Source organism: Eupeodes corollae, chromosome 1 (genome assembly GCF_945859685.1).
Source record: "Eupeodes corollae chromosome 1, idEupCoro1.1, whole genome shotgun sequence".
NCBI classification, from domain to species: domain Eukaryota; kingdom Metazoa; phylum Arthropoda; class Insecta; order Diptera; family Syrphidae; genus Eupeodes; species Eupeodes corollae.
The window spans coordinates 10,256,923-10,283,925 of NC_079147.1; the positions used below are offsets into that span (position 1 = coordinate 10,256,923).

General features: G+C 35.6%; 1 protein-coding gene across 1 annotated transcript in view; it reads right to left on the reverse strand.

Moving 5' to 3' along the window:
* Positions 1-27,003, reverse strand: part of LOC129939847 (protein serrate) — a 130,943-nt gene that overhangs the window by 10,222 nt on the left and 93,718 nt on the right. The window contains exons 6-11 of the mRNA XM_056048015.1: positions 13,930-14,063; positions 13,523-13,698; positions 13,104-13,335; positions 9,763-10,101; positions 9,452-9,579; positions 2,957-3,104 (exon numbers count right to left, since the gene is read on the reverse strand). Coding sequence (XP_055903990.1) covers positions 2,957-3,104; positions 9,452-9,579; positions 9,763-10,101; positions 13,104-13,335; positions 13,523-13,698; positions 13,930-14,063 — 1,157 coding nt within the window. The remainder of the gene's footprint in view (positions 1-2,956; positions 3,105-9,451; positions 9,580-9,762; positions 10,102-13,103; positions 13,336-13,522; positions 13,699-13,929; positions 14,064-27,003) is intronic.

A 27,003-nucleotide genomic window follows, 5' to 3' on the forward strand; every position in this document is an offset into this window, starting at 1 on the left:
TTTTATTCTTTTTTAGGATACGTCAAATTAATAATAAATAAAATAATGATTGCACTAAACATCCTGAAGAACCAGAACTTATTTATTTGGGATCCAGAACCATTCCTGTGGCAATAAATGTCAGTGTGGAAGTGGATCTGCAGTATTTATGCCGAATCCGAAATACTTGTAAGAGAAAACATTTCTCCTGACAAGAATTACTCTTAGAGGGTCTGGCAATTTCTCTCAAAAAAATGTAGGTCCCCACAAGCATGGGAATAAACGCAGAGAGTTCTGCACACTGGCTATAATGAATTTGTTGTTTTTGTTTAGGTTAGAATTATTGGTCAGCTTTGTGATGCACCTTATTAAAAATAAAAATGGTTAAGGCGGAAACTTCATTAAAATTGACAGGTGACAATTCTGCAAATTTGTCATGCTTTTCTGCCAGGCCATTTACAGCCTGGTCAGCGGCCTTTATTGATACATTTTCAGATGATGTAGCGTTCGAATCTATGGAATTCCTTTGCAACATTGGGATCGACTTGAAACCATATGAGGAATCCATAGCACATTAAGGGACGAATCAAAGTTTTATACATTAAAAGTTTTGTTTTTGTTTCCGCATGTTTTGAGTTGAGCAGAAGCTTAAGCTTTGCAGCTGCACCCTTGCTATTATTCAAAGCCTTTCTCGTATGAGCGTTCATTTTTAATCTTTTATGGAGTTATTTTATAGATTTTTTTTAGGGGGACGGAGTTGCCGTCAATAGTGAGATTTAGGTATCGACTTTCTCGGACAGCAAGGTGGTGCCCCTTGCCTGCTGCATTGCGAAAGCGAATCAGCTCGCATTTATTGGTATTCAGTTCGATTCCCCATTTCTTGTAGTATGGGATGACTAAGTTGAGAGGGGATCTCACCGAGTTAAGAACTTCGTGTGGTCTCTCATTGGGACAGAACAAGATGGTGTCGTCAGCATAGAAAACTGCTTCAGAGCAGCGATGTTGAATTGGCAGGTCATACAGGTAAAGGTTGAAGATAAGGGGACCAAGGATGCATCCTTGGGGCACACCAGTTTGGATGTTGATAAGAGAGGATTACTTGCCTTCAAAGTTGACTGAGAGGCTTCGGTTTAAAAGGAAGTTTTCAAGATTTGTATATATATTTGAGGAAAATTTAGCTGATTGAGTTTGTATAAAAGCCCTGCATGCCATACCGAGTCAAATGCTTTTTTTAAATCAAGTGCACAAGCCACAGAGCATATTTTAGACCGTAACTTGTTTAAAATTTTGTCTTGAAAGTAAAGGAGCACGTGTTCAGTACAGTGGCCTCTTTTGAAACCAAATTTTACCTGTCCAAGTCCGAGCCGCCGAAGAAGTTGAGGAACTTCGCAAGCATTATTTTTTTAAGAATTTTTCCCAGGTTAGAAAGAAGGGAAATGGGTCTAAAGTTTTCAATATGGTAGGAGCAATTACAATTACAATAAATAATTGTACTAAAATAAATCGTTTATCAATTTAGGTCTTTTCACTGTCAACACTTGACCGTAACTGAGTTTCATGTCGAAATTGTTAATTAAATATTGAGAAATATGCAAATTGTTTTTTTTTTTAATTTTTTATTAAATACAAAAAATGTCAGTACAAATTCGTCGAAAAATTCCTGACAACTGTGGAAAAATACTTCACAATTTATTGTCATTACAATTTCTTTATGAAATTAAAAGATGACTGATGATTGTCGTTTATTTTTCCAAAGTTCTACAAAATTGTCAAATTGTTTATTCAATTACAGATTTTGACAATTGCCAAGTTGTAAGTTATCAAATTGTCACCTGTCTCAATTGTAAATGTTTATGAAATAGGAGCTTGGAAGTGAAGTTCTTAAATAATTCTAAATATAGGTCTGTAAATTATGAAAAATTAAGCCTAATTAAAGATTAAGTAATAAGTCTTAACTCAAAACTTCTGCATCTCATAAATATGTCTAGTCACCAACACATTTGCCACTCACCTACATCTTTTATTGTTGTTTATGTTTTCCATACTTTTGATTTCTTCCGTCGCCATCATCAGTCAAGATCCATATTTTGCTAAACACTACCCTTTACAAAAACACTACTTATGAATAATAATTGACAACTTGACAAATGATGAAAGTTGTGCATCGCATTGAACATAAAGTTCCATCATGATGGAACACACATCCTCCCACAGATTGTAAATTCATAGGTTTGTCAATGACAGTAATTCTTTAAAAAAGTTTCTCTACAAATAACATTCGAACAAAATATTAAGAATCAACTCCCACTGCCTACTTGTCAACAATTTACATTGTTTCCAAAACAATAAAACTAAATTTACTATACACCAAAACTGAGACATCAACGAAGTCAGCAACAAAAACAATATCAACAGGAAAAAAACGTCTTCACGTGAACGCATTTTCACGCATTCGTGCAGTCACATCCATCATTTAAAATCCGATTCATACAAAGATTTTGCCATATTTGTCCAACAACATCTGAAGAATAGCTCACGTGACATGCGTACACAATTTTAATGTTTTGTTTGGTGACAAAAAACCAAAGAACCAAGAAAATTACTTTGCCCCAAAGCATACACCACACACACGGATGGATGAACGGACGGACGCGACGGAACGGACAGACAATGATATCTTTAAAACTATTTTACAAGCCCAGAGTGTCAGAGCAAATAAATCTCTCTTAACTAAACAAATAGATCTTCTTTTGGCCTTTTAAAGCCTTCGAAATGTTCACATTTGTTTGGGGATTACTAACATCGCACACTGATGGTAATATCTATAGTATCTTTCTCCATACCTAGATGAATATATACAATATCTTATAGATACATAATATCTACATTACAAAGTTGTTTTGTTTGGGATATAATATGTATGAAAAGATAGCATCATCTTCGATTTTTGTGTATGTTATGTTCGACTTAAACTTACCATTACAGTGGGGCGAAGAGCAGAGCGGGCGCATATTCTCACAGTGTTTACCTTCATGATCTGGAGGGCAATGACAGTAATATCCACCGGGTGTATTAAGACAGCTTCCCTGAATGCAGGGTGATGGTGTGCAGTGATCCTTGGCTTCCTGGAAATTTACAAGATTATGGTTTTAATATAAATTTGTTTAAGTTATTTAAGTTATTTTTTAGTTAAGTTATTTATGATATGTTGTCCCTAAAAGAAGAGTCCGAAATGAATCTGTTATGAACAAAATGAAATGGCGCCCAGTGCAAGGGTTTTTCTTCCATATTTCAAAGTTACTTCGCGTAATAAAGGTCAAAAGTTCTAAATGGCGCCCAACGTTTAAACGAAAACATAATTTTCGAACTTTTGGCTACATTAAATACACTTATATTTTAATTTGTACCCAACTTCGGAACTAATAATTTTATTTCAACGTAAAATCTGTATTTACTTAAACTGTCACTCTATTGTGTTATGATTTATAGTTATGCATTTTATATTAAGAAATTGGGTTTGTTAAAAGACTCTTAAAATTTTCTATCTATTGCAAAATGGAAAGCAAAAGAAAGCTTTCAACAGGATGGCGCCCAACGTAAATTCTTTTAATAATTACTTTTAAACTGTAACTTTTGTTTAAGCATACGTCAACCACATGAAAGGTTAAGAGAAAGACACTTGAAATGACATTTTAAGATTTGTATTTTAATAAAATGGCGCCCAACGTGAAAATATTATTATATTATTTCTATGGGTAAGCTACTTAGAAATCAAGATAGTTATGCATAATTAAAAATGAAGTAATTTGAATGATGTAAGAAAATAATGCATCTGAAAAAATTGTAAAATATTGAAATGGCGCCCAATGTGGAACCTTTTAATAATTACTTTTGAACTATTACTTTGTTTAGCCATGCGTATGAAATGCCAAGAGAAAGACACATGATATCAAATGACAGGAAATACTTTGTAACTTTTTTATATATATTTTTAAATTTTTATTTAAATAAAATGGCGACCAGCTTGAAAGTGTTTTTTTTGTATATTGTGCGCTCACTAAAGGGATTATGAATACCCTTATAATGATTAAACACAGTGTGAGCAATTAGGAAAGGAGGATAGAATTAGAAAGGAGAAACCGATGCACATTGGTTTTAAATGTCTGCGCATTGTAATGAGTGGGAAATATTGAGTCAGGTAAAGCATTCCACATTCTTACAGTGTGGCTAAAGAAAGAATCTCTGTGTTATTACTTATTTTTAAAACTAAGTTACTCAGAAAATAAAATATCAGGGCAAAAGTGTAAACGAGGTAACTCAAATCATAGAATAAATTACTGTTTCTGAAAGATTTAAATGGCGCCCAATGTAAAACTCAAACAATACTTTTTTATCTTTTCAACGATTACAAATTGGCAATGCTTTATAGACCGTGGCTGGTTTGTGATTAGGACTGTCATGACAGAGGTCTTGCGCTGAATCCCTGCCTATGCCAGCTAAAAGTTGTTTTAATGTGTACTGCCACTTGCGAAGAATTTATAAGTCCTCCATGAAAACTGCCAGTCTCCTTTATTCTTGAAATGACTCGCAGGAATGATTGAGAAATGTTAGTCATGAGGCCCTAGTTCTTAAGGTCTGTTGCTCCAGTTATTATATAACTTTTTGATCCAATTTTAGTGTTTTAAAATGACGTTCTTTGTCCTTTGATCAATATTTCTTAAATTACGATTTGTTCAAAAGATTGATAAAAAAAAAAAAAAAAAAAAAAAAAGGGTGGCGCAACAGTCCGTTGAAAACTAGGGCTTAGTGACTTACAACTCTCAACCATTCCTGTGTGCGAGTAATGTTGTCAGGAATGGAGGGGTCCACAGTTTATGTGCCAAATCCGAACGGCTAATTAGAAAAAGCACTTTTTCATGACAAGAGTTACTCTTGTAGAATTTGTCAATTCCTCGCAAGAGGCAGTACCCGTGAAAAAGCTTTTAGATGGCATAGGCAGGGATCGAACCCAAGACCTCTGGCATGATAGTCCAACGTACTAACCATCATGCCACGGGTACTACAGATTGATCAGAAACTAAGTTTAATTTATCAAAACTTAACGAAGTATTTTGTATATTACCTTAAAAAAGGTAATAAAATGGCGCCCAATATTTGACAACTTGGTTATTAAAACCATAATCATGTGTTGATGTCCGTTTTTCTTGTTAACAAATGATTTATGTGAAACAAAATCTGGGTGCTAATATCCATTAAGATCACATTATCCACAAATCATCATAAATCTCATTCATAAAGATAACGAATGTTTATTTTGAATATTAGCACACAACAAAAACAGAGAAAAAAAACACTGCAGATTTTCTGGTACACTCACCGCAATCTGGCGCCAATTTAAACGAAACAAATATTTATCACTAATTCAACCCTAATTAAGCATTAAAACCAACAAAAACTATTTTTCTAGAGATTGAAAAGAAAAAAAGAATAACGATGTCAAAATTCCTCTTGAGAGATCAAAAAGGACTCCTAATTGGCGGCATCTTATGCATGAACCGTAAAATTAATTGACAATACGTTGTCAAAATGAGAAGGTGACAACAGTTCTATGAACATAGTCATCGTTGTTTCTGTCGTCGTCGTCTTCGGTCGTAGTCGTTATTGCTGCTCGATATGGTCCAGAGTTTCAGCTTCATCGTGTTGGTTGGTTTCCAACGATCACTGCCGAGTGCCGTCGCGACGTTCGCCACCGCGCGCTGCCGCTTGCGTTCCATATTCCAACTTCTACATCATCGTTTTGGTATCCTCCGTGGTTGTCTCTTTATAATTTTTGTTGTTGTTCATTTTCAAGTGTGTTTATAATATTTAGATACTTTGGTTTTATTTTTTATTTTGTTGTACATTTTGCCGTATGTGTCATTCGATACTTAAACGCTGTCGGCGCGGCGGCTGCGATTGCGGTTGCGAAGGCAGAAGGCAGCAGCGGTGGCGGCGCGGCGGCGGCGGTGGCGCGGGCTTCGTGTGGGTTAAGTCATTATGTTCTGTCTTCGGGGTCCCTATGTCGGTTGGTATGTTTCTGTCACATGAATTTAATGCTTTAATACCTGCTATAGCACTAATCGTATTACGAGCAATCAACTGTGATGAGAAAATAATTCAAACGAACTGAATTTCTCACGTTCTCGGTCTTGTCGCGTCGTCGCCTTGAGGTGAGTTGTTTTTTTTTTTTAAGTTTTCATTTTATTTTTGGTTAAGTCTGTTTTTGTTTTGTTTGCCTTTTTTAAAAAAAATAATAGAATTGATTTTGATTTTTGTAAAGATTCTTTATAGGCAATATGCACGCGCGCCAGAGCAGATTTGTTCTCTATATTCTTAGAAGAGAAAACGACGCATGAATGGAATAAAGAGTGAGTGCGAGCGGAACTCAATTGTATACACGGTAGTCTGGGTCTAATTTAATATGACATGATTTTAAATGCAGCCAAGATGAAGAATTCCAAGAAGAAGGTGTTAAAACGAAATCCTTTGAGTGTGAAAATTGAAGCTTTTAAGACGATTCATATAACTTAACATGGTTTTCTACAGTTTGTTGAATATTAAAAATGCATTAGGATGCAATAAAGGAAAAGACATCAAAAAGAAGAATACAATGGCAGTAATAGCTTCTTTAAATTTAGTAGATGCAGCATAACAAAGCATTATGGTGGTCTTATAATTTAACGATTCATTCAGTAAGAACAAACATTATAGTTTTTTCGAAACGCTAAGACAACAAATTAAACCCACTCATTTTTATACATTTTATATAAGGAATTATATGGAGTGTGTTCAGTTTATCGCAAGACTTTGTTTAAGTTAAGAAAACAGAAGTACAATGTTGAAGTCTTTGACTGTTCTTTTTATTGTGCATTTTAACTTAGCTTACCTAAAATGTTTAAATAGTTAAAAGACCTTGCCATGGACGCCATTCAAATTGTGACAGTTATTAATTTTTCAACTTTGCGGTGCGCTATAACACTTAGAATTAAATTAGTGCCCTAACTTACCTCAGTCAAATATTCCTCTTATTTTCAAAAAGCGATTAACTGTGAGGTTTTTTTTTCTTTGTTTGTGAGTTCACATTTTACTCACTTAAAAATGTCACTTTTACATACCTTTATCGAGTTGAACTTTCTAAACATTGGATTTACTAAAATATTGGAATATAAAAAGTTCCACATTGGGCGCCAGTTAAGTTTTGATTATAAAGTTGTTGAAATAATCGTCTTCAACTAAGTTATCTGTTATTTTTGCACATCTTAAACACTTTGCACCTATTTTAATAAATCTCTTCTTGTTATGAAGAATAAAAAGTTCTACATTGGGCGCCAGTTTATCTCCGATACTATGGTTGCAAAAATAATCATCTTCTTCATGTTAATAATTTGTCATTTTTGTACATCTTAAACACTTTTCACCTATTTAAACAATTCCTTTTTGTTATGAAAAATACAAACTTCCACATTGAACGCCAGTTTATCTCCGATGTTGCAGTTGCAGAAATAATCATCTTTATAATAATTATTTGTGACTTTTGTATTTTTGTATCAATTTTTAACTATGTTGGCAAATTTTTTCTCAAGTAAGGTAAAAACTTCTGTTTGTCTTTAATCATGCTAAAAAGCAGGATCAGCAACTGTAAGATGGGGGATTTTCGTACGAAAAGGTCTGTCGGTAGAGGCACTCCGCAAGGTGGTGTTCTGTCCCCTCTTCTGTGGAACATAAGCTTATATCCCTTGAGAGGGAAGGCTACAGAGTGATTGCGTATGCTGATGATGTTGCTATCGCTGTCACAGGACAACATCCAAATAAACTGAGAGACCTCCCCCAAAACGCACTCAATATGCTCACTAGATGGGCTGATCACTGCGGACTAAGTATTAATCCTCAAAAAACAGACCTGGTCTTTTCATTTTTATACAGATGGATCCAAGACAAATGAGGCAGTTGGTAGTGGTGTGTACTCAGAAAAGCTTAATTTAAGCATCTCATTCCACCTCCCTAATCATTGTAGCGTCTTCTAAACGGAAATTTTAGCGATCAAAGAGGTTCTCTCCTGAAACCTAATCATTAAGTTGCAGGCATAATCATCTTTAAACTAATAATTTGGGTTTCTTGCCCTGATTTATCATATTTAATAGGATTAGAAAAAGAGTAAAGAGCATTAGAAAAAGAGTAAAGAGTAGGAAATATTGAGTCTGATAAACCATTCCACATTCGTGTAGTGCGACTAAAGAAAGAATCTCTGTACTTTACAGTGCGTCCGAAATTGGGCTCAAGGACAATCTAATGAGAATTCCTAGAAGAACGGGTATTACGGTTGAATTCTTTATAGGGGACATCTTGAACATTTTTTTTTCTCTTCTTAAGGAAAATAAGAAGTTCCACATTGGGCGCCAAGTTAGCTTTGATTTTCCAGTTTCAGAAATAATCATCCTCAAATTAATAATTTGTGAGTTTTACACTTCCTTATCATATTTTAAACATTTTGACGAATCGTCTCTAATAATGGAACATAAAAGTTCCATATTGGGCGCCAGTTAAGCTTTGATTATTTAGTTTCAGAAATTATCACTTCAATCTAATAATTTGTGACTTTTGCACTTCTTTATCATATTTTAACTTTTTTGACTAATCGTTGCTTATAATGGAACACACAAAGTTTCACATTGGGCGCCAGGTTATCTTTAATCATTCAGTTATAAATAAATAATTTGTTATTTATGCTTCAAGACTTTTTAGTTTCTCTTATTATTGAAATTAAAATGTTTCACATTGGGCGCCAGGTTATCTTTAATCATTCAGGTGCAGCAATAATTGCCTTTAAATTAATAATTTGTGACTTTTATACTCTCTTATCATATCTCAACTATTTTGAAAAAGCTTCTCTTATAATAGTACATAAAAAGATCCACATTGGGCGCCAGGTTATCTTTAATCATTCAGTTATAGCAATAATATTCATTACATTAAAATAACCCAAACTTTATACTTTCTCACACTGACTTTTCATCCGTTTTAAATTCCCATTTTCAAAAATTAACACTTTTCCAATCACTTAAGTTACAAAACAAGAGAAAACTAATTTTGTATCTTTCTTTAAACAAAGAATCAATCGAAAAACGGAGTTTCAGTCCCAAAATGACTTTAAAAAATACCATTAACAGGTAAACATGTAAGCCGCATAGAGGGCGTGTGGGTATTTAATTAAGACTCCAATCTAATTGCATTCTTAAACACCAATTAAGCTTACAAACTGAACACACACACGGTAGTCTCGTAGTAGGCTTATGCATGCATTAGCTTACTACGTGGTTTTCCCATAGTTTCTTTCTAATCTCTTAATTATACAAAAACAAAAAGGTTTCAAGGAAAAAGAAAAAGTAAGAAAAAAATTAAATAAAAATAAAATAAAAAAAGCGTTTGCACTTACCTCACACAACGACCCCGAGTATCCAAGTGGACATATGCACTTAAATTTCCCAATCATGTCCACACACTCGCCATTGTTGCGGCAAGGTGATTTCGCGCATTCATTGATGTCCGTCTCACAGTCCCGTCCTGTCAAAGAGAGGAAGAAAAATCGACCAAAAAAACAACTGGTTATTGAAGTACATTTCTAAAAATATACATAAATACAACGACCGACGGATCGACAACGACAACAACGACAACGACGACGTGTTTGAAGTCGATGTCGTTGTCGATTTTGAAGTCGAAGTCGAGGAGTTAGATAGAACGCACCTGTATAGCCCGTTGCACACGCACAATGATAATCGTTGACCAAATCAATGCAGGTTGCTCCGTTCTTGCATTGGCCTTTGCAGTCGTCCAGGTCTTTGGCACAGGTTGGCCCGCCCCAGCCTTTAAGGCATTGGCATGAGAAGGAGCCCGGCAAATTATGACACTTTTCCGCATTGATGCAGGGCCCCAGATTTGTGGCCGAATTCGATTCACATTCGTTGACATCCATCTGGCATATGTCGCCGGTCCACTCGGGCGGGCATTCGCATCGAAAGCCCCCGACCAGGTCTATACAAGTGCCACCGTGCTCGCAGGGACCTCCGGCGCACTCGTCAATGTCTGTAAGTGAATTGGATTGTGTGTTTTAGTTTTAATTTTTTTTTTATTTTTCTTATGTTTTAATATAAAATGTTGTTGTCCCGTTCACAAATCTACAATCTACAATTTGAACAACTTTATCTCCGGGACCCGATCGCTAAGCATAAATTGTGCTCGCACATCAAAGCTGCTGCGTTCGAAAAAAAACCTCTAAGAGGCTCTGTGGCAGTGGTTAAGAGCCAAAGCCGAGCTCGAGATCAGTAGAACATATGCAATCCCATCATAACCTAAATGTTGGCTGTTTTTTCTGTTCTTTGGTTTCATTTGGTTGAGGCTGTGCTCAGCTCAGATGCGCGTATATCTGGGAACACGGCACAAATTGTTGTAGCTTTGTAGAGCAAGCATCTCTGCATAATTATCTCTGAAGTGGACAATGTTCCTCCTGGCCGCGGCCGTTGAGATACAAACAACCGTCCACATACCGGACAATAGAAATGTGCCGAGATGAGGATGCTGTGTTGGATGATGGGGATAGAGATGGGGTAAACGGTATGAGGTATGGAGATGCTGCGTGTGAGCTAGCCAAAGAGCAAATGTAACCTTTTCGATGATGACATAAATGCGGCCGAGAAGAGCAAACAACTTAAGGTTATGGGTGCTTTGACTTGACATCTTGTTTGCACTTCCACAGAATGGGTTTTTTGTTTTTCAAGTGTTTTAAGACATTTTTCGTGTAATTTTTTCGTTTTTCATTATTTTGATGACGGCCACCACCGCGCCGCCGCCGTAATTGTGTTTGCTTTTATTTGATTTCTCTTTGTTTTCCGGAACGCAACTCGCTAATGGCCCGAGATGGCTGAGCTGAGATGGAATAAATATTCGAATCTTGATTGCTAAGTGTGTGGATTGTGGATGCAACACCCACCACAAAACGATTTGTTTGTTTATTAATTATCGCGTTTGGTTAACTTATGAGGGTAAGCAAACTAAAACTATGCTGAATTAACAAAAGAAGTGAACAGACACGCATCAAGAAAAGGTTCAACGTTCACATATAGTGGGGTTTAAAGGATGACCTAAAATGTATGGTTATGGAACTAATAGATTTTATTTAAGGAAACAATTGTGAATTATTTGCTTTCTGAACTTTAAACATTACAATTTTTTAAAACTATTCAAAATAATTTTTTTTTCCAACTCTATCCCATAGATTGTCCCACTGTGCAGACATTGAGCAGTGAAGTCTTTTGGTAGATATAATCCATCAGTAAAAATGACAGATGAGTGATTGCTCAGATGACCCTCTGAGTGTGTAGCCCTTTTTTTTTGGACACGCAAATGAGGAAAACAATTTTCTCGATAGAAAGAATTATAAAAATAAAAATTGTTTCTTTATTTGAAGGCTGCTAACCTTTTGATGCGAAGGTGGGTGAACATTTTTGATATCATTTGTTTGTATCGATCTAGAATATTTTTTTTTCTTTTTATCCGAATTTAGTCTTTTGGAAGAATTTTTTATTTGCCGCTCCTAGATTTTGATTAAATAGCTTCAAGATCAAAAAGTCAATTTAAACAATTAGTTTTGTTTAAGAAAGTATTAATTTTAGATCTTTTTGTTGGGAAAGTAAATTATTGTTATTTTTTCTAAGGTGTGTCTGTTTTGGAAAAAAAGATTTCAAATTTTCTGGGAATATAAATAAGAATAATAAAAAGAAATTTACAAAGTGCTAACAAGCCTTAAATCAAAATAAACCTGGGTGGTCTTTTAAGTACCAAACGTTTGTTGGGCGCCATTTTCTAGAATTCTTTGTAAGAATATACGTTTATTTATATTTTTATAAGTTATAAATTTTGCCCTTAAAATGATAAATATTATTTTCTCCTATAAGAAGCTTAATACTTTAGAGAAATCGGATAAAACAACTCCGAAGTGAATACAAATTGTTTTGTTGGGCGCCAGTTTTACTTTCAAACTTGCAGGTATAATTAGATTGTGAAATTTAATTAGTATCAAAATCCCAGAAGAACCAGGACTAATGCCACAAATCTAGAAAAATTGGATAAAAGAACTATGAAATGAATAAAAATTGTTTTGTCGGGCTCCATTTTTACATTTAAACCTTTTTTATAACAATCGTTGAAAAAAAACTCATCGATGTCTTAATTTCAAAAAAAGGACTCTGGAGTTAGGAGGAAAATCACGAAGACAAGGAGAAAACATAACAAACATCGTGAATCAAATTTAAAAGAAAAAGACTGGATTATGCATCTTTAAAAATTTCATATTTATGTTAAAACCGTAGAAGTTTCTCTTATTATCTGTAAAAGTTCGTGTGTCAAAGAATTATTCAGCATTTTGTTCCGAAAAATAACTATGGCGACGTAATTCTTCATTCACTCTCCCTGCTAATGGGTATCTAAAATCTTCACTTTGCAGCCGGGATAAAAGCAAATAATATTTGCAAAAACTGTCTTTCAAAACATTAATCTAATCCTCAACTAACACAACAAACTCATGTTTATATTATAATTTTGTGTACCAACGTAGTTTTTATTTTTTTTTTGAAATTTAATTTCATGGAAAACGTCAAAACAAATTGCAAAACATTCCAAATTCCGCAACTTGAATGACAGCTACCACGAAGACTTACAAAAAGCCACAAACGTTAACTCCTTGATCAGTTCCCTGCGATAAAAAATGTTCACTTTGACAACTTTCTCATTAAAAGTGCGTTTGTTGTTTTTATTTGTTGTCTCAAGGCAGGTATGGAGTTTGCGGCGGACTATGGAGTTTGCAGAGAGTTTTGCGGAGTCCGTTGAGTTTAAATCAAAACGAAAAATTGTGTTCATGAGCTTCGAGCGCGCACACTCTAACGCCACTCTAGTATTTGCAAAAACAACAAACAGCAAAAATAAAACAACAACAAATACTAAGATACACTTTAACACGACAACGAAAACAAAGACGAAGAGGACGAGGACGAGGATGAGGAGTAGGACGAAGACAGCTTATAGATACTTACTTATTTCGCATGTGGGACCCGTCCAACCGGGCGCACAGGTACAAGTGAATTCAGCCACAGGTGGAGTGGTTGGACTCATTCTTGCCATAGCACTGCCGCCGCTGCTGGTGCCTCCGTTGGTTGTAGGATTACGGTTGCGTCCAACTGGTTTGCCCATGGAACTCATGCCTCGCATGCCGCGCACACTCAGTCCTGCACCCATTCCCATCGAATCAGTCATTTTTTGCGATTCCTGTAAAATGCAAAAATTCATTTAAAAAAACGGCTTACATATACGAAGTAGAGATACATTTTCATGCAACAACAACAACTTAATGTATAATGTGCAACCGATTGAACAGAACAAAAATAAAATATACAAAAGACTATATCTCAAGACGGTCCAAAAAGTAGTAGAAGAAGTGAATCCATATGCATACCTTGAGCGTGCAAGTGCCTCCATTTTTACACGGCTGCGTCGCGCACGGATGCTCCACAATCTCGCACCGTTCGCCGGAGAGGCCTTCTGCGCATGTGCAGCGATATTGATCAGGTGCCGTATTCTCGCATGTCCCTCCGTGCATGCAAGGCTCATGGGTGCCACAATAATTTAAATCTAAATGAAATAATTAATGTTAGTTGTCAAATTCGCTTCGCTAAATCTTATCGTTTTCGATTTTCGCAGCATTTTTCTTAATTCGACGTCGACGTCGAGTCGTCGTAGTCGGTTTGACGTTGCGTTGCGACCTCATCAGCCAACAGGCAACAAGTCACATATACTTTTGCCCATCTCCAGCTTAAAGAAAAGCAGCCAAAACCAAAAACATCGCATCTCGCATAAACTTACCTTGGTCACATAGGATGCCACCCCAATTTGTATCGCATAGACATTGCCAAGCGATACCATTACATGATCCGTGCTTGCAGCCGGGATAGACCATGCACTCGTTGCAAAGGGGTCCACGCCATCCGGGCCGGCATCTGTAAGAAGAAGAGGAAGGGACACACAAGGCAATAGCCATTATTATTACCCGTTGTTGGTAACAAATTAAACTTTGAACTCTTCCCAAATGAGTTACCGGCTATAGGAGTTGCGAATTAATGGGCTTTTCGCTTGAGGTCTTTCTCGCGCGCCTAATGGCATGATGCACCGTTCGCGTTATGTTGCAAATGGAATTTTTAATAACCCCTCTCCCTAAGTCTATACCTACATACATACATATAGATGTTCTTTTAAAGAAGCTAAGCTGGTGTTCAGCGCATGCAATATATATTTTATCGGTACCTACATATATTGCTTTTGTTGAATGCTGAAGCTGATGCCCGAGGTCTATGGGAAGTGCCTATAAGAGCCTATACTATCGTAAGTAATGCGGTGCATTATGAGAGACTGTGTTCAAAAATATAACGAAATTATTTGGGGGCTTAAATTGCGACGACCCCTCCTCCATTTTGTTTGCCCCCGCCATCAACTTGTGCCATCACAAAAGTTATGGTTTCTAATAGGTTTTATGGGATGATGAGGCCAAATGGCTTATGTGTATTAGGAACATCGCCATCGTCATTACCATCGCAGGTACCGATATAAGTTTGAGAAAATAGAAATCGATAGGTAAATTTTCTTAACAGCATAAAACTATGTAAGATGGTTTTACGATGAAAGCGGTAAAATATGAGGAGAAGCTTGAAAAATTTGAACTTAAGGTCTTTGGGTATGTGTTGTTTGTATATTGAGAGATTAGTAGTATAATATAAAGGATGGTCTGTGGGACATTAAAACATGCTACACATGTCAGTCGTTTGAAGCTTTTATAAAATTGAACAGAACTTATTTTAAGTGTCCATACAAAAATTAGAAGACAGCGTTTTTTTTAATACCAAGATTTAATTTAAGACCAAAAAAAGGCAGATAAAAACGATATCAATGTTTTAAATGGCGGCTCAAGTATTGGTCGTTAATGTTTAAATTATTATGTCTTTTGCATCAACAATTTTTTGACGTTTCTAATTCGCATGGTTTCGTCTCATAATATTGAAATTTTGACGTAAATGGAACATAATACAAAATATAAGTCAAAACGAACTTCAACCCATTTTGAAACTATATTTTGTTAGCAGTTGAGTATTTTTTGTATAGAATCTTTTACAGTTTAATTGTTGACACACTCAAAAATAAGATGTTTATACGTTTTTGACAATAAGTTGTAGACGTCAATTCATTCATTAAAAATAACATGATTACTTTATTTACTTGTGTTGTTCAAACGAGATTGAAACTCTGTTATATGCTTTCCACACCAAACCAAAACTCGGGTTTCGTTAAACTACTAGTTGACCGTATACCTACACTACATACATTAAAAACTTACTGGGAAACGTTATTCGAGAGAAACTAGTTTTCGTAAACCACAAGTTTAATATAAAAACTATAAACAAACAAACCTTTTGAAACATTCAAAAGAAATATTTCACTTTCAATAGCTCCAAAACTGAGGACACCCATTTTTTCGAAGCCATTCACATTTTTCTTAGCAGTTTGTGGATAATGCATCAATAAAATATTTGACAGTCGGTGCTGGAAAAATTTAAATGTCAAACGAAAACGTGTTAATGTGGATAATTCTTCAATACAAAATTTGACATTCAGTGTTGGAAACATTAAAATGTCAAACGTAAACGTGTTAATATTCAGATTGAAAATTTTCGTGTTTTTCAAAACTTTTAACCGAAAGCTTTCAGTGTCGTTTGAAAAGGTTATTAAACTGTGCCCAGTTGATATGACTTGACTCGATCGCACTCGAGGATTTTTGCGACCGTAAACCTGGTCCGAATAGTTGAAACGACAGATGCCTAAAACTGTCTATTAAAAAGGTGTGTGACTTTAAATGTAAAGGGTGATCAATCGGTTATCAATGCAATATAATAATAATAAAATAATCTAAATAACCTTTCTTGACATTTACTATTAAAGGCTAATCCATTCTAAATGGGCTGGTTTAGTCGAATAAGGGATTCGAAAGTTGGCCAAATTTCTAGTATCTAATTGGCTAGCGGTCAAAAAATTGTCTTCAAATTAAGGCAACTTTGTTGGAAAGTTGACTAAAAAGTTGGTTAAGAAAAATGTTCCTAACTATCAAGTCAACTTTACTTATGTCAAAATGACAATTGATCACGAATTCAACTGAAAACTGAACTTTATTTTGATGTGATTTATTAATTAATTAAATAAAGACATATTAAGAATATTTCTTTCCAACTATTAGGTCAAATTTACTTAAGTCAAAATGACAACTAATCATATTTTTTAATTCAACTAAAAGCTGAACTTTATTACTTTGTGATATATTAATTTGCACATTTCCATTTAATGTGTTGTCCACAAGGAAATATTGGAAAAGACACAATAATATTTCTTTCCAATTATCAAGTCAACTTTACTTATATCAAAATGACAATTGATCAAATTTTTAAATTGAACTGAAAGCTGAACTTTATTTCTTTGTGATTTATTAATTTGCGTAACTCCATTTAATGTATTGTGTAGAAAGGAACATTGGAGAATAAATAACAATATTTCTTTCCAATACAAATCGTAATGGACTTGCAGCTTGCCTGAGAAAAGTAGACAATACTTAGTGCTTTTTTTTAGTGTTCCATATATAGTACAGTGAGAAATTTCCAACGAAACGATCCACAGTAGATAGATTTTTGTATTTAAAAATTGGTACAACTGAAAGAAGTTCTGTCAGAATAATAATCAACAAACACACAAATAGGAGAAAGTTTTGTGAAAATCAAATGTTTGAATTAACTTAGCAAAAAAAACTAACTGATACTAATAAAATGGAAAATTTTCAAGAAGAAATGTTAAGAAAACATCTGGAAATTGAGATTCTATAAAAAAAGTTGATTTAACAATTTCTTCAAGGAGGGGGTTTGTTCGTAGACTGCTACATTAACATTTGGTGTTGAAGAGAGCTTGAAGTTCGTCTCAGTTCCTTATGCACTTCATAAGGAACATCAAAACACCATTTGCATTTTAGAAAGTGCTGCCAAACTTAATTATTCTTGTTCGGTGGAAACACCATGAAGATTTATTTCATCTAAACTGAGATAAACCTTTGGTGGAAACATAGCAAAACATAAACATCTTTTGTATTGTTTTCTTTTGCAAAATTTCCATTTTCATTAACAAAACTAAATATTATCAACAGTAATAGATTGATTTTTTCCCCCAATGGAAAACACACATGACTCAAATGCACAACTTCTCAACGAACACAGCTTTCGAGATACAAATGAAATATCAATTGTACCAACATTTGAGAACGAAATCACATAAGATCCATTCGAGACTTGTATAAATGTCAAAAAACCCATCCATATATATATAACTGAAGGCAGAGATTAGTGATGTAAAGTTCCAAATTTGAAATTTATGACACTTGAGAAACTAAGAAGCCGCATTGGTCAAAATGTACGTTTAACGAATATAGTTGACTGCAAATCAAGTCCCATATGTTGTCTAAGCTTGCCGAACGTTGACCGTAAATGCACCAAAATTCGTTCAGCATAGTTGTCAGAAAATCACGTAAAATGCGTGTAAATGATATAAATAGCTGCCATAACTATCAGAACAAAGTTAATTTGAGGTGGTACATTACAAATAGCGCCGATTGCTCGAAAGCAAATATTAACGAGAAGCAGTCGACTATCCATGATGAAACGTCAATGAAAATTGAAAAAAAGCAGATGACAGCTTGAAACTATCCATGCTCCATCTGTCAAAAAAACACTTCTTGAAAAATACCATTTGACAGATAACCCTTTGTTTATTATTTTGAACTCGTATTAGACTGTCAAATTTTTGTTTTTATTTTATGCTTCAAGACGGATGAGCCAAAATGTCATTCATTCGTGAAGTTTATTGAACTCGATTGACATTTGGAACGGTGTTTCCAAATGTTTTAACTGTCAGTTATTTTTTAAGGCTTTGATAAATATTCTTCTACCACTTCGAGAGTAGGCAGGAATGTACACAAACCTCAAGCATCTCCTCAGGCTTCAAATAACTAAGTACGTATCAAACATTTACAATTTTATCTGATGGCCTTGAGTTAGGTTACATTTTTTTGCTGATTTTATTATAAGAAAAGACTTAAAAGTCCTCGAAAAGTTCTATAATTACCTCTAAAAAGTTGCAAAAAAGACATAGCTTGCGAATACACATGCATTATGTCAAATTTGACATAAACAAAAACCGCTAAGAAAAACTAATTTCTGTTTTATTTAATTACAAACAAAACAAATCCTAAAAAAGAAATCCTAACCTAAAAAAAACGAAACAACTCTTGACTTTTTTGTTCCTCTAAATATGTTATTATCGAACAAATCGAACCCTTCACGACTGTCATGTCTTTTAACTTGGTATATTGGAATATAGCTAAAGCACTTTTTAGCCACCCTTGTTGTTGCAGCTCGGGCAAATTTGTTTAAACTAAAAACATATCTCCACAACACAATGAACATAGCAAAACAAAAAAGAAGCAGAACTCCCAAGCTCAAGCTAACATTGCACGATACTTGTGTTGATGCAGTAGCAACAACGTTGCTTTTATAAAGTCGACCCAAAAAGACGAGGCGAGGGTCTCCCGAAAACCGTCACCAAAGAGTTGGTATTGTATTTAAGCAGTTACACTGTGTTATGGTGGAACGTTGTTGCCACTGCCACCAAGACCGCCACCGCCACCACCGCAGCCACCGACGATGACGACGAAGCAACAACATTCCTGATAGTATGTTCCAAGTCAAACTAAAAGTCTTGTACTCGCCCTCGAAGTGACACATTGTGTCCCGTAGTGCAACAAGATTCTCTATTTCCGATCCAAGTTGGGAACATATATAACAACATCAGCAGCATCAGGATTGCAGCATTGTGTTTGATTTTAATTACCATTCCCGATCGAGGTGTACAACGCCACCAAATCCTGATGCTGAACTGGAGGTTCTTATAATGTAGGCTTCCTTCCCCGAATAATCTCAACATTGCGGTGATCATTGTTCTGAGGTGAAATTTGATTTCAAAATAAATCCAAGTGACTGACTTGCTATTTGTGGAATACGATTAAACAAAAAGACCAAAAGAAAATCAAGTCAAGGCGTTTTAAAGATTCTTCGACTTGGAAGTTGGAGATGGAGTTGGAGGTTGAAGCTTGAAGCAGGAGAAGGAACAACAACCAAAAAAAGACGTTGGCGATGATGCGGAGAGGAGATCAGCTAGGAATAAAAAAGAGTAACGCTCAGTTGAACGTTATTTGCATAACAACCACATCACTTTTAAATGCCTCCGTGTTGAAAAACTTAATTGAACAAACGTATCTGCGGCAACTATCGCCGCTCTTGCAACAACTACTATTTTTTTGTTGTTGTTTTTGTTCATTTTCGAAGTGAAGAGGACACATAAAAACACTGACAAAACCAAACCACTATATGTTGGATCTCCTTGCCAAGAGTTAAGTCAAGAGAAGTGAATAGAGTCGTGGAGTGCTGCAAGAAGCGCAATGTCCGTCCGTCAGCTATATGTAGGAACATACAACAAGCGAGCGAGTATCCATATGCTGGAGACCTGATGGTAAGTTGTAGCCTGTCCAATGACGACGAGGACGAAGACGGCCCCGAATCGATTCGAAAAACGGGGTATACGCTAATGATGGGTGATGTTTCCTAGTTTTTGTGGTCGGATCAATTGTCTTAATTGCCTCTGGTAAACGCTGTCTTCACTCCTCCTCACTACCCTCTGCAGCTTTCTCCGTCTCTTTCGTCTCCTTACATCTGGGGATCTTTTGTTTGTTTTTTATTTAACAGCAAAACCAAGACCAACTGTTGGGTTAGAGTTTCAAGTCCAACAACGACCGACCAAATGAGCGACGACGACGCCGACGACGAGGAAGAAGACGGCAGTGGAGGAATGGAATAACTTGGCAGGAACACCAACAACACAATTTCAACGCCACAGCTTCCAATTTCCAACATAAGTAAGTTGAAGCAGTAAAGAAAGAACAAAACACTGCACAGCAGAAATAAATGTTCCACGTAATGTCCTGATGCACACCTGTTTGATTGGTATCTTCATTTAAATTGCAAATGTGACCGGAGCAGTCCATCAGTCAGACGACCGACCGACTATACGACCAGCGGATCGGTGGCGGAGCGGCGCGGTGGTGACGCTAACGCTGAAGACGCGACGCGCCAATGGCAAAAGGACTTATGTGTGTTTATAGTAGGTTTTTGTGCTGAGATTTATGAAAGCCTTCTCTCTTGGGTCGTCGTCCATCATCGATGGTTCTGTGAAAAGCAAAGACGATGACGACGCGACAACGAAAAGGAAGACGCTTAATTACCACGACACCGAATCTTTGCACCTAATTATAACGTCATTTACCACGACAAGTCAGTCGTTGCAATCAAGCTCAGTATCAGCCCACCAATTAACTCGGTTTTGTCACCATCATCACATCACATCCCAATGGGGGTAGACGCGCAGCGCCGCCGTCAAGTGAAGTGATACTCTTCATTAGTGCCAGTTTGCGATTGCATATCGGAATGGAATGGAATATATAGTGACTAGCGACCGCAACGGCAACCACAAGTGCAACCGACTGCGCGACAGTGTCCCGGGTACCCTTTTTTCCATGTTGGCCTTTTGGATAGGGTCCCTGAGCTGCTCTGGCTGTGCTGCGCTGAACTGTGCTGAGCTAACAACTCAATTAATAACAATTTCTCAGAACAATAAAGAAGATTTCACAAATTATCTCCCAGAGATGGATGGGGCTACGGTATCGGTATATCGGTATACTGGCTGGCCTGGCATAGTGCGGCATAGAGCATCACCAGCGTTACAGGTCTCCGATCCGGGCCAACATCGCAACATACATCACTACGTTATCGATATCGAAGGCAATTTCAATTTCGCCAACTAACAAGAAGGAGGGCGAAAGACGTCGACCGACGAAGACAACGACGACGACGACGCCACCGCGCCGTAATAAACAGTGGATCGCATTTAATATTTATTAGAAACCAAATCTAATCCTTTTTCTGTTGTCATTAAAATGTGCTAAGTTCACTCATAATTTTCTGCCATTGAACGAATACGATTGTTTTTTGTTAAAATTTAACGAAACTTAACGAATCACACCTGTGATTCTTGAATGGACATGGTTTATGAGGGGGGCGGGGTTTGTGTTTACATTTTCGGATACGCACATTTGTATTAACTATAGTTCAAGGCGTTAAGCAATGAAACAACTTAACCCTATCGAAAAGTTAAGTTTCGTTAAGTTTTTTATATCGAGGAAACACACTTTTTTAATTCACTTATAATGTTCTGCCATTGAGCAAATACGAACGTTTTTTTAAACTTGAAAGAAACTTCACGAAACTTAACGAATCACACCTGAATTCTATTTTGCACATGGTTTATTAGGGGATTTATGTTTATACACATTCCTGCACAATGTAAACTGTTTTATATTATAGTTCAATGCATTAAGCGATGAAACAACTTAACCATAACCCGAAGTTTACTGTCGTTAAGATGTCCGTCTCTAGAAAACACACTTTTCATTGGTTTTGAAGGGAAACAATTTATTTGAAGGACATCGATGTAGACAGATAAACCCAAACGGGTAAGAGGAAAAATGATATAAAAGGCCTTCTTAAAGTAGGGAACTTTTGGCATTATCAACTTAAGACTTAAAACTGTTGATAATCCGTGAACAAGAAAATATGTCCGACACATTTGACTTTGTCGTTAAGTTAAATTAAGAGAAACTTTTCATGGTCCGATAAATATATCCCGATCATCGAGACCAAAGATGCAAAGGCAAAGGCAGATTTCTATAAAATTCATCAAGTTTTTAGACATATAAAGTTTCGTTAAGTTTCCTACATAAAGTGCCCGATCGAAATAAGTATTTCGATGAATTGTAATAGAAAATGCATCCTTTTTATCCTTCGTCAAAGAAACAGTCCACTGTGTGACCAAAAATAAAACAAAAATTGAACTATTCCGATCTGAACGATTGGTCTACTACCAATATTAACTTTCTGTGTGTCTAAAGCTGCTTAGCGTTTTGTTTCTTTTTTTTTCAACTCATTTTGATTTTGGTGCATGCAAGAGCCTATAGCGCATACCACAGGCCAGGCGCACTATAGTCAACAACGGAATCTCTGGACGGATAGAGAAGAGACGTATAATTTATGATTTCATTAAACAGGGTTTATCTGCGGACGAATCTATGGCATGTCATGTAGTCTCGGGACTCCTCAAGCCTCAACTACTATAAGCTAAGAGAGATCCATAGATCCGAACAACAACGTGCAAAAAAGAAGTAATTTTTTGGAGCCGATAACAACGACGATGGACTGACAACAAAACATCCACAAGGTAACCAGTAACCAGGACGTCGTCGTCGTCTTATTCGTCGTCGACATAGTCGAAGTCGTCTCTAGTCGCTCGTATATATTGCTCGTCCGTCGTCAGATCAGAGCTTGAGGTGGAAGTTAGCAGGAAAAAAAAGAAGACATACAAAAATACCCAATGCTTGTTAAATAGCACAATCGTGAGTACGGTGTTCTCTTTTTGATTGCGATGATGTTGTGAGGAGTTCGAATTTCACACAAACACTGAAGATAGACAAAGATACTTATACGCTATACCTACTTCCACGTTCCACTATCAACTTCTTCAACTATGATGACTGCAGCAGCTGCTGATGCTTTTGCTGATGCTGACGTTGAACTGAACTGAACTGAACCGAAGACCAAACTGATGCTGGAGTTAAAGCTAAAGCTGAAGCTAGATCTAGAGAGATGTATCAAAGCTGCAATTTTCATGAATTGAATAATGGCTGTTGCTGACCGAGTGGTGATGTTATGGTTAGTTGAGTACACTAACGCTCTCTATGGGCCAACTGCCATCGGCTATGCCAGGTAGGTAAAAGGCATATTGTAGGTGATGTACTGTGCTAGGAGGCTTTTCCTGCGGCCATTCTATATAGCCTCTTCCGTCGGCTCATGTCAGACTTTTTATACTGCGCATCCTATTCCAACAAAACTAAAAACCAACCAACCAACCGAGAAAACCAATCACGTATTCTATGTTAAACATTTTTTGTGATGCACATCCCTGTGGCTTGTTTTTTGTTTCGAGCGTTCGGGAAGGCTCTTCAAAAAGTTGAAATGAAATGAAAGACTCTGGCTGTTTCTTATCTTTCGATGGAATGGGAGATGAGTTGTTATAGTTTTTTTTTTTGTTGTTGTCTATTTTAACAAAAGCCGACCTTAAACGAACGGTACTGTTCACACAAAGTAGCTACACACCAAGATCATAGAAACAACGTGTATTTTTTCGTATAGTTAGTTTTGTTCGGGCTGAGATTTTTGGAAGCCTCAGTGCAAAGTTGGTTCATTTGGCGAGAGAGGTGTGGATAGGTTGAAATAAATGAAAACTTATGTTCTGGGCTTTGGGTTGAAGCTTATCTAATCTTACGCTGACCCAAAAGAGCTCTGTTGTTTGCAAGTTGATGTTGTTGTTGTTGCGTCATCATCAGCATCAGCATCAGATAAATTATGCAATTTGAAACTATGAACATTTTTAAAAATTAAAAAGATTATTACTTGAGAAGAGCAAAGTGAGAAAGTCCTGACAAATTGGAGTGTTGGTTACCTCTTACCAATATTATTAAAGTTCTGATAAGAATATCAAAACAAACATTTCGTATTACAATAGATTAGGCAGTAAAATTACTCTGTACCTGATATCGTTTACATTAAATCCGGGTCGAAGGACCAAAATATTTGATCGAAATATAGTTTGGACGGATGAAAGGTCATAATAGATAAATAAAAGAGCATGTAAAGTTTGCTATAAGCAAATACCAAAGCCAATAAATATTACTAACACCAAGATCAATAACTTATTGAAATGAAATGGGAGGCCTAAAGTCCAATCTTTACACCATCCTGTAGTTTTAGTGGTTTGATTTTTTTTTGACTAACCAAATTCGAATAAAAATAAATTCCTGTGAAATCTGTTTCTGAATTCTCTAAGAATTTGAAATTCTACTTTTCAAACTTTTAATCATCGTAGAATCTGCAAATCAAATGACTGTTAGTATTTTTTCCTGCTCGAAGGACCAAAATATTGTTTCGATTCGAAGATAGTAATATATGAATAAAAGGGCATGTTATTGTTGTTATAATCAAATGTTAAATACAATACCAAATGTTACAAAAACTACAATATCAATAAATTAACTTATTTTTCGCCACAACATGAAATGAAAGGCCTTAAGTGAATGATCAAAGTTTGTACCACTGAAGTATAGTGGCTCTGATTTTTGTTGACGAGACAAATTTTAATTAAAAATAAATTCTTGAACAATCTGCCAATGAATTATCGAAGAATATGAAAGTTCATTTTTGGACTCTGCCCACAGAATGGCTGCTATTATTTTTATCCGGCTCGAAGGACCAAAATATTTGATTAAAAAATAGTTTGGATTAGAAGGTTATAAAAGATTAATGTAAGGGCATAAGTTTGTTATAAACCTTCAACATTAGTAATACATACAGATCAACAAGTTAGTTAATTATTCGCCACAAATAAATTCTTTAAACGTCTTTTTTTGAATTCTCAAAGGATTTGCTTGTCAATTTTTGAATTATTATGCTGCCCACCGAATGACTGCTTTTATTTGTATCCGGCTCGAAGGACCTAAATATTATAAAATAGAAATATAGTTTTAATGGTTGAAAAACCATAATTGATAAATGGAAAGTCATAACAAGTTTGCTATAAACAAATATTAAAGTAAACAATAAATGTTACTAATGTCTCAAGATCAATAATTCAACTTGTCATTCGCCACGAAATGAAATGGGAGGTCTCTGGTCTAATTTGTGCACCACCTTTGTTGTGTAAGTGTAAATTCTTGAAGAATCTTTAATAGGAAAAAAACAACTTTTGGATAGAGATACTCAGGCTCCATTCTGTTTCATCAAAAAGATATCAAAAGTCAATTAGAGGAGGACTAAAGTATTAACCTTTTTTGAGAGTTGTTTGGAATAGAAACTGACATCTTTCAAAACACAATTACCTTTTTTCGTTTATTTTCACTTTCTATGCCTTGTTTTAGTACATTACAACATAAAACTAAGCTAAGACTAATGCATTTAATATGTTCTCTCATGTAAATTCAAATTTACAACTTTTCCTCAAGTCTATATAAGTTCAAAACAAAACACCCTTTTAACCTATAATATCCATAATATAAATACAACAACATATCTATTTTTCACGGAAATAAAATATCAATTTTTATTGCTTGAACTTGTGTTCTTTTCGTCCACAAAAAATCAAAAAAAAAGAACGAAAAAAACAAAAAAAAAAATATAAAAATGTTCAACTCATTAAGAAATCACATTTTTTTCAACAATTCCAATAAATAAACATTCTGTCAATACTCAATAAAAAAGATTTTATTCAAATGAGTTCGAATTAATTTATTATGTCCTATGAAAATTTGTCAGATTTATTTAATTTAATTTTTTTATTAATGGTAAATTACCTATTTTAAAAAATTGTTTCTTATTCAAATTTTATCCTTAAGATAAATGTTATGGATTTTATAATAAACATAAATTTCATGCTAAATATTTTAAGTGAATGCAAAAATAGTAGTTGGGCAATAAATAACCATAAATGATACAACTTATGTGACAGAAATCTGTTTATGGAAAATGAAATCTGAATATAGTGAAAGGCAGGGCGTTTTTTTTGGCTTGAAACTTGAATGACATCTCTTTTGGGACAAAGGAATTTACACACGGGTTCTTAGGAGAGCAATTTTCTTTGTGAATTTTCATTTCGAAAATTGGAAAAGTGAGGATAACAATTTAGATTAAAATTGATGCCAAACTAGTTTTGAACGTTCTTTCGTGGCGTGACGGTTAGAACGGACACACACGACATGGAGACAGGTTATCAATTAATAGGACCACAAGATCAAGTCAGTTAATTCCAGTAATTTGTGAATGTTTCCTAAAATCAACAAGATATGCAGGAACCAAGATATCAAAAATGATAATGACTTTCCGTGTCTACAACTCCGAAGAACTGAAGAGACCAAAGACGTTCTCATAACAGCGCAAAAAGATCCTGAAGAAACCATCGGTGACATTTTAGTTGAAGATCCGAAGGAAAAGCTTCAGGCAGTGGGAGCTGCTTTCCAGCAAGTGCACAAAGTGAATATTAGCATTCGGCCCAGCCACGACTTGGAAAACATGGCCAATCAAACAGGACCAAGTAACAAGTTATTAACGAAGATTGAGTTCCAGCTCATCTTCAATTTCATACAAAAGAAAAAGTCAGCAGGTGTCGATGGAGGCTATTGATATTTATACCAAACTCTTCAATAATGCAATGAACATTATTATACCCTGCATTGGAAGAACTATGTGGTTTATCCTCTCCCGAAAAAAGGAAAACGACAACTTTAACCCGTCAAATCTTCGGTCGATAATTCTTTTTCCGAGCATAAGCAAAGTTTTGGAGAAGATCATCAACTGAGCTGTGGACATCAAAATAATTCCTGCTAAATAGTTCGGGTTGAAGGTGGGTGAGTCATGACCATTTCATGCTGCGTCTAAACTCGTTTCTGATATTCAATGTAATAAATAAAAAAAGACGATGACTTTTAAAAGGCCTTTGACACCGTATGTTAAGAAGCTCTTTATCCAAAACTTAGCAAGCTTGGCATAAGCAAATCATTGTTGTATATTTTCCATGATCTTTGGCGGAAGAAAGTTTGTTTTCAAAAGTGGCAATGCAACTTCTATCACAATATTCCAAATTAAC